Source organism: Nycticebus coucang, chromosome 9 (assembly GCF_027406575.1).
Source record: "Nycticebus coucang isolate mNycCou1 chromosome 9, mNycCou1.pri, whole genome shotgun sequence".
NCBI classification, from domain to species: domain Eukaryota; kingdom Metazoa; phylum Chordata; class Mammalia; order Primates; family Lorisidae; genus Nycticebus; species Nycticebus coucang.
Window position 1 is genome coordinate 53,120,742 of NC_069788.1, and position 18,623 is coordinate 53,139,364.

General features: G+C 42.8%; 1 protein-coding gene across 3 annotated transcripts in view; it reads right to left on the minus strand.

Moving 5' to 3' along the window:
• Nucleotides 1–6,084: 6,084 nt before the first annotated feature.
• Nucleotides 6,085–18,623, minus strand: part of LOC128593492 (butyrophilin subfamily 3 member A1-like) — a 45,600-nt gene continuing 33,061 nt past the window's right edge. The window contains exons 4-10 of one of the 3 annotated variants that reach the window (XM_053601527.1): nt 17,502–17,783; nt 11,804–12,004; nt 11,624–11,644; nt 11,507–11,533; nt 10,575–10,601; nt 9,853–9,879; nt 6,085–6,664 (exon numbers count right to left, since the gene is read on the minus strand). In XM_053601527.1, the coding sequence (XP_053457502.1) occupies nt 6,585–6,664; nt 9,853–9,879; nt 10,575–10,601; nt 11,507–11,533; nt 11,624–11,644; nt 11,804–12,004; nt 17,502–17,783 (665 nt within the window). In that variant the 3' untranslated portion in view covers nt 6,085–6,584. The other 2 variants (XM_053601525.1, XM_053601526.1) reach the window with 2 other exon arrangements.

The following is an 18,623-nucleotide window of genomic DNA, read 5'->3' on the forward strand; positions in this document are numbered from 1 at the left end:
ATGCTTGAGGAAGAACCCCCACCCCCATGCATGGGTATTAGAATGCATGTAGGTAACAAAAGTCCCATGATTGCTTTGGGGTAGAAATTTAATATTTAGAGGTATCATAATTCAGTCTTCTAGATAAAAATTGAAACACAAGGCACAAGGCCACTGTCTGCCCCAGGAAAGGGGTCAAACCAGTAAGAGATCTGCAGGTATTTATCAGGAAGAAATGTTTTGCAAAATAGGCTAGCTGTCATGTCATAACCCAGAAAACAGGAGGAAGGATGTCAGGGTTTTCTATTTTTTTTTTTTTTTGTTCTCTCAATCTGGCCTTTGAAAAGGTCTGGTCACAATTAAGAAGGGAAGCCATGGGATGTGACCAATCTCTTGTCTCCTTATGGACAGAACTAATGATTTTGAGGTCTTTTAGCCAAAGAAGGGTCTGTGTGTCCAGAAGCTTAAGACTTTTGTTTCAATCCTCACACTGAAAGATATTGTCCAGAATAAACTTCCCAAAGCACAGTTGTCAGTATACCCCTCAAGTGCCTAAATGCTTCCTTTGGAGACCTCCAATTCCTTTCTGATTCAACTCAGAACTTTACAGTTAATACATTACCAGTGACTCTACAGTTGCCTTATGTCACACTATTGCCCTCTGTGTGGCCAGTCCTCCCTTTTTCATGCCATTTCGTTCACCGAAATTGTTCCCTCTATTTCTGCCTTTTGAAATTCTGCCCACCTTTCATGTTATCTCTTCCAAGAACACCTCTCGATAGGTTTACCTGATATATTTTCAACTTCTTCTGACACAAAAAGCTTTTGCTATTTCTATATTCTTTTTACATCACTGTTACTTAAGTATGAATTTTATATTTCCAGTGACTTGAGTATCTGCTCCTAAGGACAGATATCTGCAAGATGTAATTCCTCTCTTTTATCAGGGCCTGGCCCCAAGCTCTGCTCTTATTTCCTGTTCAAGGGATGAGTTAAAACAGTCAGGGTAAGGCCATTCTCCCAACAGTACGACCCAGTTCCTGCACTCATGCAGTGCCAGAGACCAAGAGAAAGATGGCAGCAGAATTAAGTCAACTCAAGGTCAGGAATTCATGGACTGGAAAGGAGGCTCAAAGGAATCATCTAGAGTTACCTGCAGAAGTATGTTCCTTCTTTGCTCAGCAAAAGGAGGTCTTTGATGAGAAAAAACTAAAGAAAGCCCAGAAAATTGACTTTTTCTTATACTGCCCCTAAACTGTCACTTTCTCATCCAACAGCTTCACCCATCAACTAATGCTTCTGGAATATTCTTAAAAATGGATTCTCGAGGGAGTGGCTAATGAGAGTTAAAGCACTATAAATCTTGGATAATTCCACCTAGGACTGGGCTATTGGGAGGGACAGAAGAGGTGGATATGAAGGACTGAGAGCCTGGCCAGCCAGTCTTAGATCTGGTGTCAGATTTTTCAATGGAAGAAACATGGTCCAGTGTTTTTAGGGCAGCTTGTACCAGAAGTATCTAGCTAAGCTATGCTTCTAACCCTACCAAGTTGATGTGAAACTAGGTACAAGAATGTCCATGGGCAATGAGATAGGTTAGCAGAAAGCCAGGTCCTCCTTATGTGTGCCAAATTAGATAGTGACAGTCTGACCCAATCATTCTCTGTCATGGAGGTTAAACCCAGAGGAAGGACCACTTCAACACAGATCTCTATGGACCTAGTATACATGCAACTCCTAGAAAAACCAGGATCCAGACTGAACACTGATTCTCTTTCAGTGATTTCCTGATTCTCTCTTTCTTTGTACTAAACTCCAATGTGTAAAGGCAATTTGGCTGTGTCCCTTCCTCTGAGTCACCACCAGACATAAAGATCTTCCAGGAGAGGCCTAGACAGGTTGACACACAGAAAAGCCATTCCTACTCTGCCTTATTCAAATACCAAATTGCTGGCTAAGCTCAGTGGCTCCAGCTGTAATCTTAGTACTCTGGGAGGCAAAGATGGGTGGATCACTTGAACTCAGGAGTTTGACGCAAACCTGAGCAAGAGGGAGACCTTGCCTCTACTAAAAATAGCAAGTAGTTGTGGTGGGCACTTGTAGTCCCAGCTACTTGGGGAAGCTGAGGCAAGAGGAACTCTTTTTTCTTTTTTTTTTTTTGCAGTTTTTGGCTGGGGCTGGGTTTGAACCCACCACCTTTTGTCATATGAGGCTGGCACCCTACCCCTTTGAGCCACAGGCACCACCCGGCAAGAGGAACTCTTATGCCCAAGAATTTGTGCTGTGAGGTAAGACACCACTGCTCTGGGGGCACTTTACCCAGGGCGACAGAATGAGACTCTGTCTCAAAAAAAAAAAAAAAAAAAAAAAAATCCCAGTCTCTCTGTATAGACTCCTGCAGCTCCCACCATCTGTGTAGAGCATGCACTGTGCTGCCCTCCCTGCCCCTCTGAGCATATGCGGGGCTGTGTAGGACCCAGTCTCTCTGTACAGACTCCTGCAGCTCCGCCATCAGCATAGAGCATGCACTGTGCTGCCCTCCCTACGCCCCCCTGCAGTCTGCAGCTGCGACTTTGCTTCCTGGTTGGGTGGGGATGGGGGGCGGGAGGGAGGTGTACTGGGAAGAGGGTGGGTCAAGGCTGAAGGAGAAGCTGTTGGAATGAGGGCCATGAATTCAGTTTCTGTTGGTTTGCAGTTGTGTTTGGTTTTATTTGTGTCTTTAAAAAAAAAAATTCAATCGGGCAGCTCCCTTTTCCACAAACTTCTTTGTGATTGTAGAACTATTGTAGAAAAAATGGTCTTTTCTATATTATAAAAGAAATTATCCAACACAGTAATATTGGTACCTGTCATTTTTTCACTTCTGTTTAAAAAAAATGTATTTTAAGCAAGATAACTTGGGTAATCTTCTAAAAAAGAAATTTAAAACCTCACTGTTAGTGACTTTGATGCCTTTTAAAATAAGAGCTTTTTCATTTCATTCCATCTTTAAAATTTTTTATATTTGTTGTAGAATATTAAAAACTACTTTAAGAAAGATAAAAATTCTCTTTAAGGAGATCTCTAGAGTGTGTGAATAGAGCTCCAGATGCCTCTAAAAATTGCATGTACAAATGAAGCTAAGTCTATTCCTGTCTGTTTATATTTGCTTTTCCTGTTTTGTAATCTCTTTGAACTTTGTTCCTGGTGACTTGTAAGCTAAGAGGAAGGGGTGCCTAGATGCCTTTGTACTTCTCCACTGCATGTGCTCCTGGGCCAGTGGGCCTCCCTTTCCTCTACTTGTATGTAATATCTCCCCCCGCCCACCATTTCTAGCAAATACTTTCAAAAGAACTCTGTACATTTTAACATAAAAAAAAATTATGTTGAGCCATTTTGGAAAAAAAAAATCAATTGAAAAAGAAAAAAAAAAAGCCAGATACCAAATTGCTGACTCATGAAATCAATAAATATAGTACAATAGTTGCACAAACTGCTAATGTCCAGGACTGCATGAATATTAACCAGTACATTTACCTTATCTCAACAAAAGTTTCACAGAACACACAAAAGTTTCATAGAAATGATACTGGGACCTCAAAAGAACTGAAGATGAGAAAAAGAATCAAATTCTTTTCATCTTGAAGCCTTCTCATCTGTGTTAGTGTCCTCCCTCCACAGTACACCTTTCTTGGCTCTTGTGGACCAGATTGTGAATGGAAGATGCCTTCCCACAACTCCCATTCACACCTCCCAGGAGTAACTGGTCACGTATTTCATGGAGGTCTTGTAGCCTCCAGATTAATCAAAATGATTTGTGATCCTAATGTCTCAAAATGCAGTCATATTAGTGACATAAAGTTTACATTTATTTTCCTTCAAAGTGATAATCATATGTGAATATTGAGGTCAGAGTGAAATTATTTTATTTATTTTTTTCTTTTTGTAGAGACAGAGTTTCACTTTATCGCCCTCGGTAGAGTGCCGTGGCGTCACACAGCTCACAGCAACCTTCAACTCCTGGGCCTAGGCGATTCTCCTTCCTCAGCCTCCCGAGTAGCTGGGACTACAGGCGCCTGCCACAACGCCCGGCTATTTTTTTGTTGTTGTTGTTGCAGTTTGGCCGGGGCTGGGTTTGAATGCGCCACCCTCGGTATATGGGGCCGGCGCCCTACTCACTGAGCCACAGGCACCGCCCGTGAAGTTTTTATTTTAAGTGATAAATATATATAAACAGAGCTTATGGCAAAGTTGTTCATCTTCAATATCTGTATAATAGTGTAAGGTGATGAGATAACACCTGCTCCCAAGTAAGACCCATCAACTGGGGTAAGGATAATGAGCACAGGTGCTGAGAATTGTAAAAACAGCAAGAGCCTGGCAATGACCCAGGATACTTTTGCAATCTGGGTTCTTGACTCCAAAAGACTCCTGTATTTGGCAATTTGTGCTAAGACAGCTTCTGCCAAAGAAGAACAGCCACTGCCCTACTGATTGGCACCTGAGAGATGTCCAGATTCATTTGAGTTCCTGTGTCAGTGGACTGACCTTCCATGACTCCATGATTGTTCATTGCCCCCAAATTAGTGCCTTTATTAACTACCTGGTACATGTTAGTTGAATGTGTGTGCAAATATGTCACAATAAACTATGAAAACAAGCATTACTGATTGGCCACTGAGTCATTATGAAATCTTTTGCTTCCAAGAAAATTAGCACACTGGCCATCAGAACCTCTTTAACACAACAAAATCAATAGGAGCCCTGGCCTGGGCCACAAGACCATCCCAGATCAAATCTAGGTGGTGATCTAGGTGGGGCAGCAGAAGGATAGTATGATGAGAACACGTATTTGAAGACAGGAGGTCACTTGTGATAAATGAGTGGGTTGAAGGGAGGGAAAACAGACCTTAACAGTTTATTTGCTATATTCTCAGAAGCAGAGTCCTGAGAATAGATGCTGTGGGTGCCCTGTCCATGTTCTCTTGGCCTCTCTCACCAATAACTGAGGCAGACAGTTTCCTGGATGGAACACAACTTCTGATCTAAGGTGTCTATCTCTCTTTTCCTCTGCCTCAGGGCTGTCTCTAATAGCAGTTGAGATGTTGGCTTTTTTGCAGATACACAGCTCAAACTCCAATTGCGGGAGAAGTGACACCATAGAAGCAACCTTCAATCAATTCAAGTACAGGAGGATAGGAGATGTGAATGTTCCTCTCTCACCCCGTCCTCAGCTCTTAGGAAGATTCTGTTATATCCCAAAATTTCATATGATTTCTCAGAATCCTGGGTGGAATTCAGCCAAGTTGTCCACACTGTTAGTAATTCATGAATGCTTTATGCCATTTCTTATATAACTGGGTCTCTCCCTTCTCTGACTCATTTTCTTTCTGTGCTTGTGTTTCCTGGCATCACTTCCTAAACACATGTGGTAGGCTGAATAGCACTCCCATCCTCTCACCTCCCCAAAATAGCCCCTGTAACACTTGTGGGTCTGATATATTATGTGGCAAAGTGGACCTTACACATGGAATTAAGGTTATGCTCCTTAAATTAAAGGGATTATCCTGACTTGTCTGGGTGGACTCAGTCACAAATAGCACAAGTACTTAAAGTAGAAGGCAGAATAGTCAAAAGAGATGAAATAGAAGAAGAACCAAGAAAAATCCAAAGAGTAAGAAATACTCAACTTTCTGTTCCTGCTTTGAAGATGGAGGGAGCTAGGAGCCAAGGTGTGGCAGCCTCTAGAACTAGTAACAGCCCTCAGCTAATGCCCAGGGAGAAAGGGAATTGTATGCTTCAACAATCTGAAACACCAAGAAAACAGATTCTTCCCTTCAGCTTCCAGAACAGAATGCAGCCTGCAACATCTAGAGTTTAGCTCAGTGAGATCCATGTCTGACCTCGGACCTAAAGATCTCTGAGATAATAAATCCGTTTCAAGTTTCTGAATTTGTGTGAATTCATTATAACAACAATAGAAAACACATGTGAAAAGGATTTTGTGCAAATGTTGCAAGAAGGTAAACTGTGAAACTGTGGTGAATAAAGTGGGTGTGTTAGGCCACGCCACTGTGCAGAGCAGATCTGTAAGAGCCTGGAAAAAGCCAAATGGAAAGAGGGAGGATTACTAACAATTTTATTGTACAAATAAAACATGACAACTACATGCTAGGAAGAGGGGATACAGTGATGAACAATAACAGATATGGTAAGTAAGAACATCTTTCAGTTGATGCTGATTCAGAAAGATGCTTTCGGGAGGCGCCTGTGGCTCAGTCGGTAAGGCGCCGGCCCCATATACCGAGGGTGGCGGGTTCAAACCTGGCCCCGGCCAAACGGCAACCACAAATAGCCGGGCGTTGTGGCGGGCGCCTGTAGTCCCAGCTACTTGGGAGGCTGAGGCAAGAGAATCGCTTAAGCCCAGGAGTTGGAGGTTGCTGTGAGCTGTGTGAGGCCACGGCACTCTACCGAGGGCCATAAAGTGAGACTCTGTCTCTACAAAAAAAAAAAGAAAGATGCTTTCATCCTAGCATCTTTCAGTTGAAAGGAATAGTGGTTTCATATTCACAATGATCAGAGTAAATATATCCCTTTCCTGCAGATGGATTCCACAGTGACATTAACTATACCCCGATATTCTTCTTGCTTCTTTCCTCCCAAATTCTTGTTTCATTGACAATCTTTAGGTTATTAGCCACAATTCCTGGAAACCAGCAACATAGGATCACTTACCACATTGATGGAGTGGCAACACCCGTGCTATGCTATTATTAATTTAGAGTTTGGCCTCTAGTCCCTTCTGCAGCAATGTGTGACACAGTTATAGGGAGTTTTTTCTCTGAAAGACACCCTGCAAGGCCAGCCCCAAAGAGTGCTGGGTGTAAGGCTCTGACAATCAGCTGGGAATGACTCAGGAAGGGTGCGATGGCTGCAGTCACCTAGAATGATCCCTATCCTCTGGCCTCTCTGGAAAGAGAACCTCAGGTATGCGCATGGTCCCTTCCTGTGCAGAAAATGAAGCTAGAAAAGAACAGACAGGTGGTCAAGGCCCAAGGCTGAGTATCTCCCAGCTGCACAACTTATTTCATGAGCTATTGAAGTGATTTAATTTTGCTCTGCCTCAGCTGCCACATCTGCAAAATGAAACTACCCCAGAGGGCGTTCTGAGGGATACATGCATGAAATCTACTTAGTGCATGTAGCACAGCAACCAGTATATTTTGTGTTCTCTATAAATGGTGGTTATTGTTGTTCAGCTCCCAGCCATGTCACCTTTGGAAAGTTAATTCACTTTTGTGCAGTCCCCTTACCTGTACAAAGGGGACAGTAAAGGGGACACCAAGATGGAACCACTGTCATATGAAATAACTGAATAACTATCAGTAAAGTGCTTCAGTGTCTGCACATAGATTCATGGTTGTGATGGCTGCTGTGCAAAGGAAGACCTTCATCTCCAGACTGTGCAGGGAGAAGCAGACACATCACTTCACCCTGAGGCTCAGTAGTTTCATTAGCTAAGCTTGGGGTAACTGGGGTTTTCAGAGAAAGGTCCGGAACTAAGTCAGGGACATGGGAACTCTCCACGAATTTTGATGCTGGACAAATGGTCAGTGCAGTGGGCTCCAAAGTTAAAATTCTGAAAACAGGATACAGAGGCCCGGAGAAGGAGGTATGTGGGAAGGTATAAATATGAGATCCATCTGTGGCATCATAGAATGAGACCTCCCCAGTCTCATAGTCCAGGAAAACACCCACTTTTTCAGGGGGCTCAGCAAGCGTCAGTTTTGTTCTGGGGTCAGTGAGAGCCCGATAGTTATTCCCATCAGACCGTCCCATGGTCCAGAATCCATTCTCAGGTGTCATTTTGACCCAACCTTTTCTCTCCACATCCCTCCTACATACCCCGATGTGCCACTCTTTCCTGTCCCCCACCTCCACCTCCCAGTAATGTCTCCCTGATGTGAAATTCTCACGGCCAAGCACACAGTGATGCCAATTAAATCTCTCAGGTATGTCTGGCAGGTCCTGCTTCTCTTTTGCAAGCTGCAGACTCCTCAGGTCCTCAGACAAAAGGAGGATGGGGTTTGCTGTATCTGGATCCAGGATCACATCCGCTGCAGAGAGTTATACAATTTGTCTGTGGGGTCAGCCATTTTTCCTGGACCTCAGAGCCTCAGCATAGAAAGCCAGGCCTTGTCCAGGGCACCAGGTCCAGAGCCTGGCATCCCCAACCTGGCAGGAATGTAAGACTCTTTCATTACTATCAGGAGAGAAAGCCCAGGGGTTGTGTGCAGTGCGGAAGGAGAGGGTGAAATGAGGGTTGGAATCTGCCTAACCTGATATCCTGATGCTGCCTCAGGAAGCAGCATCAAAATCGACTGTGCCAAATTGTGCTTTATACTCATAGATTTAAATTTTAGTGTTCACTCTACTTCTTATATGTTGAATGAGTTTTCTTTTCTGTAGTTTTTTCCTTTTTTTTTTTTAGAGACAGTCTCATTTTGTTGCCCTCTGTAGAGTGCTGTAGCATCACAGCTGACAGCAACCTCCAGCTCTTGGGCTTAGGTGATTCTTTTGCCTCTGCCTCCTGAGTAGCTGGGACTACAGGCACCTGCCACAACGCCCGGCTATTTTTTGTTGCAGTTTGGCCGGGGCCGGGTTTGAACCCGCCACCCTCGGTATATGGGGCTGGCGCCCTACTCACTGAGCCACAGGTGCTGCCCGTGTAGTCTATTTTTCTATACATCCAAGCTATGGAACATTTTTGAGCCTTATCTGAAGCATTTCCTTACATGATAAACAGGGATAATAATACTAACTTTTATGGTTGTCTAAGAGAACAAGGTAATTTATTCTGGGGCAGGGCACAAAGGCAGTATGTGATATTATAATGGCTGTTATTCCTGCTATGTGCTAGGGTCTATGTTGGGGACTTTAAATGCCCCATACTTACTCTCCACCCTTCACCTTTCTCCACCCTCTTCTGAGCCACAAAAATCTGTCCTGTATGGACAGTGTCACTGGGCTTCCCTTTTCTCTGGTTTCCTGTTGGGTTGGCCAATAGATGACCCAGAAGAAGATTAGAGGGTAAAGAAAAGACAGGCATAACATTTATCCTCCCTGCTTCCTCTCTGCTGACATTAGATGGAGTTGCTGGGAGAAAGGGTTGACCATTCTAAGGGAACCCTCTATTTCAGCTACAGCTTCCTCTAGGTTCCAGTACCGGCCCCTGTTCCTAATCTAGAAGTCTAGGGGTGGAGACAGCTTCCCTCGGTTGGGAGCTCTGTGTCAATGCACTTTACCTGTTGCTTTCTCTTAACCCTATTTTCTCCACATCCTCTTCCAATGCCCATTTTGAACACGTCAGTTCCTTCTTAATAGGTTTTTGCCCAATACATTTTCATGACCTTCTTCAGTCTTCACCTCAATGCCCACAAAATAAGAATTAAAATCATCATCTAAGAATATGGAGACAAAGCTCAGACACATTAAATCCTTTGAGGACACACAGAGGCAGTAGGTGCCATATGAAGACTGGGAAGGCCAAGTTCTTTGGGCAGACAGTGCCTTCCTCCTTGGCATTTCCCATCCTAATTCTCCCTGCAGTATTCCTCAGTCTGTGTCTCCTGCCCCTCAGCTCCAACCTTCATGCCTCTTTTCTCTCATAAAGGCCTATGGAAGCCCAAGACAAGCAATACCCCCTGGTTCCCAGGGCTCTCAGCAGACAGGGTCCTGGACATGGGCACACCTTTCAATTGCAACCTCAAGGTACCCACCCAAAAGTCTCCTTGTCATGGGGACTCTTTTTCCCCCAATATCAAGAGTTGGAGAAGGAAAAGGGATATGGCTGCTCAGATTGTTGACCTAGGGAACATGCAGTGATTTACTCACCAGCTTGGAAGAGGGCCGCTTTCCATTCTGAAAGGAAAGAGACACACGTAAGAAAAGGTTAACATTTGTATTCTTGCCCACCTGGTACTCCTCATTCAGTCCTTTCTCTCTCCTGTTCTTCAGAGACTCTTTCACTGTCCAGCTTCCCCTCTCCACAGCTATAATGGATCAACAGTGGCAACTTCTAAAAAATGGTGGGCTCTATTTCCTCTGTCATGAGGGGCTGGCAGCTGCATGGCCAGGGTTTACTAGGTGGTGTGCATGAGTGCCAGCAGCTTCGGGCTTCTCTTAGAAGCTCCCCAAAGCAGACGTGGACCCCCCACTGAAAATGAGCTTCTAGGTTAGATGTGATTATTCTTTTTTTTTTTTGGGGGGGTGGGGGCATGTTAGTTTATTGATGCATTGTGACCCACCACCCAGACATACTAAGCACAAAAGACTTAAGTAATTCAATTTTCCCTTCCAGAAACTGGAAGCAGGAATAAAAATCACTCTGTAATAACAATAAAAAAGTAAAGACTATAAATCATGTTCACTTACCATTAAATACATGCCAGAAAAAAATTATGTTTATTTAACTATCAAAGGGAAAAAAATACCTAAAAATTTACAAAATGGTTTTGTAGAACTGATTATTCCAACTGACAGTGTCAATGGGTAACAATAAACAAAGGAGTGAAATGCATGCCCCCAAAAACTCAGAGACGATCAGTGCCACTTACGATCATAGTCTGGAGACTTTCCCCCACCTACAATGAAAAACACAGTTGTGACTTGAATTCTGCCATGTCTGCGATGTCCACTTTGCCTTCTTTTTCTACCCACCTAATCTTCCTTTTGATCCTCTCACTCTTTTCTACCTTCTCTCTCTGAAGGTTCAATTTTCTCCTCTGCTTTCCTCCTTCATATCAATTTTCAGAACATCCCCTGATGCTAATGACACCACAGATACTGTGTAGGTACCTTCCTGCCATGAATCCTATTTTGAATAGGTTTGTATGTGTTAACGTGTCTATACATATGTGTATGTGTATAAGTTTCATCTGTAGTAACATATATCATTTTCTATCTTTTTCTGAATAGAATCTGGGAAGCTTAATAAAAAAAATTCGGGGAGCAATTTTTGTAAGCAGTTATAATTAATCTGTACTAACTGAGCCACTGGAGCTCATCCTGTTTATGAGAGACGTTTTTCTTTCTCTCTCACTTCTGATTTTCTTGTTCCTTATCGTCTTCCTTCTTTCTCAGCAACTGACAGATGATGTGAAGAAACTAGTGATGTTCCTGGTATAGAGAAGGCACCTCACTCTCCTCTTACCCCTTCCTTTTGAAGGGAACTCTTGTGTATTGTGCAGTGCCTTATAGGGCTAAAGACTATGTGGCCTCTAGTGAATAGTGATTGAAGGTCTCTTTTCTGAGAAAGAGAGAGGGGCTGACTCCTCCTGGGTGTCACTCCAATAAACCACACTTATTTTCCATTTTGTTTTTTCCACTTTTTTTCTGCTATGACTTGGAATACCACACTGATTTTCTTTTCATGATCACGGGGATCTAGGACCACTTTCTGATCCTGGGCAAAGAATTAAGGACTGGAAAATATTCAAGGGTATAAAGTCATAGATTTGAATTCAGAGAAAGTGTGAGAGCCACTTACAAGCCATGTACTGGATTTTTCTCCATTCTGAAATGGAATCAACAAGGAAGAGTCATCAAGGTGCTTAAAGCAGAGGTAGGAAGACATGCGTGAGTGTCTGGGGAAATGGAAACTTACTGAGTTCATCCTCCAGCTTCTCTGGAAAATAAGCAGAAAAAAAATAAAATGTTATGGGAGAAGGGATTCTCTGGACAATAAAACCTTCAAAACCAACCAGTACCAGGGCAGGGCTGGGGATGAGGCTTTGGGGCTCAGGCATGTAAACTAGGGGCTTTGATCCCTCCGGGAGCCAGATACCTCTTGCGCTTCGTTCCTGCTCCATTGTGCTCTGTGCTAATTCTCTCATTTCCTGCTCTCTCTTTTTTTCCTTGAACAGAGTCTTTTTTTCCTGTTGTCGTCGCCACAGGAAGTAAGCTGCCCCTGATAGAAGTAGCAGCGAGACAGACAAGGTCCAGGCCAGGGCAGTGATCCAGGGCTGAGCGCTCTTGAAGAAAGGGTCTGAAAAGGACAGTCTGTGGATCAAGGGTCCAGTGCACCCTGCCTCCCTGACCCGAAGTACCAGGAGCTTTAGCTGTTCACAACAGGTATGAAATTTATTTCATGAGGTTAAAAATCTTTCAACAGAAAACTCTGGATAAGACTTTGGTAAGCCCTTACTACAACCTGCTACTGTTATTTCTCCTGAGATGTCACCATGGAAAGTGAGTGACTTAAGCACAGTCATGCACATTTTTTCTAATGTAATTTGTCAATAGATAATACATTTATATGATTCAAAAAATACATATAATCTCTCTTCTACCCAGTCTTACATCACTACCTCCATTTATTAGCTTTTCATTAGTCACTTAATATGATAGAGAAGAACATAAATTTTGGTGCTCTAGGGCCTGTATTTAAATGCTGGGTCCTCCTCCACCTGACCAGCAAGCAGTATGACCCTAGACTAATTATTTAACCTCTCTGCTTCTAATGCCCTAATCTATAAAACAGAGTAATGACAGTACCTACTTCCTGAGGTTAGAAGGATTGAATTAATGCTTATGAAGTGCCTGACATAAAATGAGTGTTATGTAATGCTATTCAAATGTAAAAAACATAAATACAAATAAATTCTTGTTTTACCTCTACTTTACACTAAAGATAGTATTATTTTTTCTTTTTTTTGAGATGGAGTCTCACTATGTCGCCCTCTGTAGAGTGCATTAGCATGATAGTTCACAGCAACCTCAAACTCTTAGGCTTAAGCGATTCTCTTGCCTCAGCCTGTCAAGTAGCTGGGACTATAGGCATGGGCCACAACGCCTGGCTATTTTTTTGTTGCAGTTGTCATTGTTGTTTAGCTGGCCCAGGCCAGGTTCAAACCCACCAGCCTTGGTGCATGTGGCTGGCGCCGTAACCACTGTGTTCCAGGCGTCAAGCCTACAGATGGTATTCTATACACACTGTTGTGAATTCTTCCTCTCTGGGTAGAGTGTATCTGGGACATCTTTCCATGTTGGTATAGACAGCAGTTCTCAACCTGTGGGTCATGACCCCTTTGGGGGTCAAATGACCCTTTCACAGGGGTCGCCTAAATACATCCTGCGTATCAGATATTTACATTATGATTCATAACAGTAGCAAAATTACAGTTATGAAGTACCACAAAAATAATTTTATGGTTGGGGGTCACCACAACATGAGGAACTGTATTAAAGGGTTGCGGCATTAGGAAGGTTGAGAACCACTGGTATAGAATGATCATTTTCCTTTCACAGCTGTGTCATCTTTCCTTGTATGGAAGTTCCCCATCAGTAAACATCTGTGTACTTTCTAACCTTGTGTAACCATAATTAGTACTGTAAGAAATGATGTTTTACATGAATCATCTCATACCAACACAATCTTACCCCTCAAATAAATTCCCAGAAGTGGACTTTTGGGTCAATCATTGTGGAGTTGGGATAGATATTGCTTTAGAGACCCCAAGAGAGGTTGTGCTTATGTATACCAGGAAAACAATAAATTATACCAGGTAATGCCTGAGATTTATAGCCTTCCTGCACCCCTGTGATCAAAATACATTATTAGTTTCCTCAGTTTTGCTTCGTTTTGGGCCAATATCATAAGTAAAAGGAGAAGGATCAAGATGGTTGATGAGATGTGGGTAGCATGTGCCTCCTCCAGAGAGAGGCACCAGAATAGTAAGCAGATTCTCACATTTGGAGCTGATCATCTAAGGGAGAATGCTAGCACCCAGCAAGGAAGTGATGGAAAGCACCAAAAGTGGGCAAGGAGAGAGTTCAGGGCAACTTGCCTAGCCTGGGGCCTGCTAACCTCAGGGAGAAACTTCTGCATACAAAGAGGACCAGGGCACTAACTCTCCCTTATCCATTCAGAGCCTTCTCCTCTTTTTACCTTCCCCTGCCCACCGCTTAGGCAACTGTGGCAATTTCAGTTTGGTTGCGACCAGCAAGGGCTCCACAGGGGGATAATTAAGCCAAGGTACTTGGGGGAGGCTCCCTACCTCTGAAAGAGCAATTTGGGGCTCACTCCTTTCCTTCCAAAAAGGCACAGCAAGTGCTTCTCTGTGCCTCAAGGGACAAAAGCCTGCACCTCCGCTGAGAAAAGGTGAAGCTAACAATCCTCCCTCTGAAATGCCTGCCTCTTCTGGGAGAAACCAACTTTGCCTGGAGGCAAGTCATTGGCACAATCACACCTTCCCCACAGGAGCATTTTAACCTCAGCCCACAGTCTGGTAGCCTGGCATAGTGTGGGTTGACCTGCGTTTATCACCTCTGCTTAAGCTAGATCAGGGTGACAGCTGGGAACCTGGGCACTTTGGAGGCAGAAACTGCTGTCACTAAGAGAAAGAGATGGGTGAGTATTTTCTGGATCCCATAGCTGCCTGCCTATACATCCTATAATAAGAGTCCCACCTCTCCTGCACAGGCAGGGTCACAGGTCATCTGCCCTTCTCCTGCCTGTGCATTTTTCTGGAACAGGAGAGCACCCCCATCTCTCATTATAACAGCCAATGCCTGAAATCAGGGAGGTTTAAGGGCAAGTTTGCCAGCCTAGTCTCCCTCTGGTACCCCAGGACTCAAGTATACCATCCAGGGGCTGGGAACTGGAGATTTCCTAATGTAGTCCACCACTGCTGGCACCCTAACACTCACCCTGGGATCTGAGGTCCAACTGATCCAAATTGCCAGCAACTTCATGGTGGACAGCCACTGGCATGAGCTGAAAGGCAGTGGTACCTCTCCTCTCTACACTGAGCCACAGAGTTCCCAGCAGAGAACATGTGAAGCAAAGCTCTCTGTTTTGAGCTGAGGAAAGAAGTTCCAGATGAGAAGGAATCAGCAGAAGAACTCTGGCAATATGAAAAAGCAGGCTTTTTTGACACCCTCAAAAGGTCACTCTAGCTCTCTAACAATGGACCCCAAACAAAAGGGAATTTTTGAACTGTTAGATCTGGGATTCAAAGTATGGATTGCAAGCAAGCTCAAGGGGATTGATAAGAATAGTGAAGATCAACACAACACACCAAGAAAATAGTAATTCAGAACATGAATGAAAAATTCACTAAAAAGATAGATATTTTAACCACAAATACAACAGAATTTCTGAAAATGGAAGAGACATTTAGAGAATTTCAAAATATGATGGAAAGTCTTAAGGACAGACCAAACCAAAAGAATAAAGAATTTCAGAGTTTGAAGACAAGACTTTTAAATTAACCTAGTCAAAAATGGGGGAAAGTAAAAAAAGACAAGATGGTCATTACATACTGATAAAGGAACCAATTCAACAATAAGATATAACTTCCTAAACATATATGCACCTAACATTGGAGCTCCCAGATGACAAAATAAGTAAAGAAATAAACAGCACCTTAATAACAGTGGAGGACTTCAATACTCCAAGACAGAACTACACAGATAATTGAACAAGAAATCAACAAAGAAACTGGACTTAAATGAGACACTAGAACAAATAGACTAATAAATATTTACAGAAGATTTTACCCAAAAACTGTAGAAAATGCATCCTTGTCAAGCGCACTTGAAACATTGTCTAAGATAGACCGTATGTTAGGCCTCAAAACAAGTTTCAGCAAATTTTTAAAAATAGAAATCATACCACATCTCAGACTACAATGGACTAAAACTAGAGATCAATTCCAAAAAGAACTTTTAAAATTATTCAGATATATGGAAATTAAAGAACCTGCTGCTGAATGATCTATGAATCAAAGAGAAAAGGAAGATGGAAATTTAAAAAAAATTCTTAAAAATAAATAAAAATAAACAAAAGTTAAAACATTATTTGAATTTAATGATAATGGAAACACAAGGTACTAACATCTCTGAAATACAGAAATAGCAATGCTAAGAAAGAAGTTTTAACATTCTACTCTCCTACTTCAGGAAACTAGAAAAACTTGGTTCTTTGGGGGTTCCGGTATCATTTCTATTGTGTGTTCTGTGAAACTTGTTCTCTTGAGGTAAATGTACTGGTTAATATTTACACAGTCCTGGACATGAGCCGTTTATACAACTGTTGCACTATGTTCATTGATTCCAGGAGTCAGCAATTTGGAGTTTGAACAGGGTGGAGTAGAAATGGTTTTTCTGTGTGTCAACATGTCTGGGCCTAACCTGGAAGGAGTTTATGTCTGGTGGTGCTCAGAGGAAGAGACACAGCCAAATTGCCTTTACTCACTGGATTTATTGCAAAGAAAAAGGGAATTATTGCATGTATATTAATTAGATCTATAAAGAACTATGCTGAAATGACCCTTTCTCTTTGTTTATCCCTCCCATGACAGAGAATGATTGGGTCAGATTGTCACTATCTAACTTGCCACACACAGGAGGAAATGACTTCCTGCTAACCTATCTCATTGCCTATGGAATATTCTTTGGCTCTGAACACTTGAGTGTCCCTCTAGTTTACATCAGCTGGTAGGGTTAGAGTCATAACTTAGCTGAATTCTTCTGGCATACGCTGCCTCAGAAACCCTGAACCATATTTCTTCCAATAAAAAATGAGAAGCCATATCTGATGCTGCCACTTCTGTCCCTTCCCAACAGCAGCATAGTCCTAGATGGAATTATCCAAGATTTAAGGTGCTTTAACTCTCATTAGCCACTGTGTCCAGAATCCATTTTAAAGAATATTCCAGAAGCATTAGTTGGTGGGTGAAGCTGTTGGATGAGAAAGTAACATCCAACTCAATTCTCTGGGATTTTTTTTTTTTTTTTTAGCTTTTTCTCATCAAAAATCTCTTTTTGCTGAGTGAAGAAGCAACATGCTTTGGCAGGTCAATCTAGGTGATTCCTTTGAGCCTCCTTCACAGTCCATGAATTCCTGATCTTGAGTTGGCTTAATTCTGCTGCCACTTCTCTCTTGGTCTCTGGCAAGAGAGTATAGCAACCTATCTGGTCCAATGTATACTATTCCAGTGACAAGTACACTAAAGTCCCTACTTTTACTATGCAATCCATCCATGTTTTAAAAACCCATTTTTGTACTGCCTATATTTCTTGAAATTTTAAAAAGTGAAAAATATTTTAATACATACATCTCTAATGAGTGAGAATGAGCATTCTTTTGTGTGTTACGTCTTTTCCATAAACTAATAATTCAGGTTTCGTAAATTGTTATTAGATTTTTAAAAATCTCCTTATGTATCAAACAAATTGATTCATTCTCTGGGATATGAGTTGGAAATATGTGTGTTCTTTCTCATTTTGAAATTTGACTTTGGATAAGAATCTTATCCTAAACTTTTCTCCCCAGTTCTTTTAACCTGTCACAGGTTATGGTAGACAGAATATGTTAAGTAAATATTTGTGGTATGAACAGTGTTATGGTGAAGACAAGCTCCCTAAAGTGAGGAGAAGGCACCAGGTCCTTGCTTCAGGCCTTCTACTCACAGCAGAGACTCACATATGTGGCTATATGGCCACAGTTCAGCTTGCCTGAGAGTCAGAAGGGTACTGACCTGCGATGGAAATCCTGGCTGTCTTCTCCTGCTGGAGGAGGGAATTTCTGATGGTACAGGATGCCTCCTCCCCAGAACTTCTTCTCATGATCACAGATGCTGCCACTGCATACAGGCCCGCTCTGTCAGCAACCACAGGTGCTGCCAAAGTCGGAAGGATGTCCCCTCTGGCATCTCTCCACTGCACTTGGGGCTGGGGGTACCAGCCAGTGGATGTGCACTGCAGGTGGATCCCTCCATCCTTATAACCCTTCATTTCCATGTGAAGATCAGTACCCATTGCTGTGGAAGATAAATCAGTCTGAATTCTTTGGAGCCTCCAGCATCAGGGAGGATCTCTACAGGAATCAATGACAGGCTCATGTTAGAAAATTCATTGAGGGTTTTACTCAGGAGCTGTTTGCATCAGTGTGGTCCTGAGCTAGTGCAGTACCCAAAGGCCAGAAACAGTGGGGCTATTACCACTTACCCTAAACACAAAGAGAGGAGGTGTGGGAGCTATCTCTGAACAGAGAGAAAGATGATCATTGTCCATACCACATCAAGGGCCAAACCCCTCACATTGGCAGTGAGGGACTACTGTCCTTTTACTAATTAAAGCTTTAGTCTGGCCCTAGTTTCCTTATTTATTAAGGTTCCCACTCACAGGATTAATCCCTTCTCTCGACTTCCTGGCAACATCTACTCCAGATCAGTGACACACTTTTGAATGCCCTCCCCCACATCCCCTAACCCAAGTCCAAATTCTATACTAAGTCTTCTCCAACACCTTAGACATCCCACAGTTCTCTGTGGTGAGTGTCTTCCCTGCTGCAGAAAGTAATAAACACTGCTGCTTTGACTGTAGGTGCGCTTCTGGGGGCCACTGGCTGGAGAACCTTAGCAGCAGATATAGCCCCTACACTCAGCCTCCCAGGGCCCATAGTAGCCAACATCTGGTAAGGCCACAGAAGCCATTTGGTACACAAGTAAACCAAAGCAACTGTGTATGTGTCACTGAAGAGACAATTTCTTATCCTTTGCTTCCCTTCTTAGACACCTGGGGTCTGGGTCTAAAATGGGAGTGTTTACTTGAGCATGTTCGGTCTAGGAGGAATTTATCCTGAGGGAAAACATGCCTTT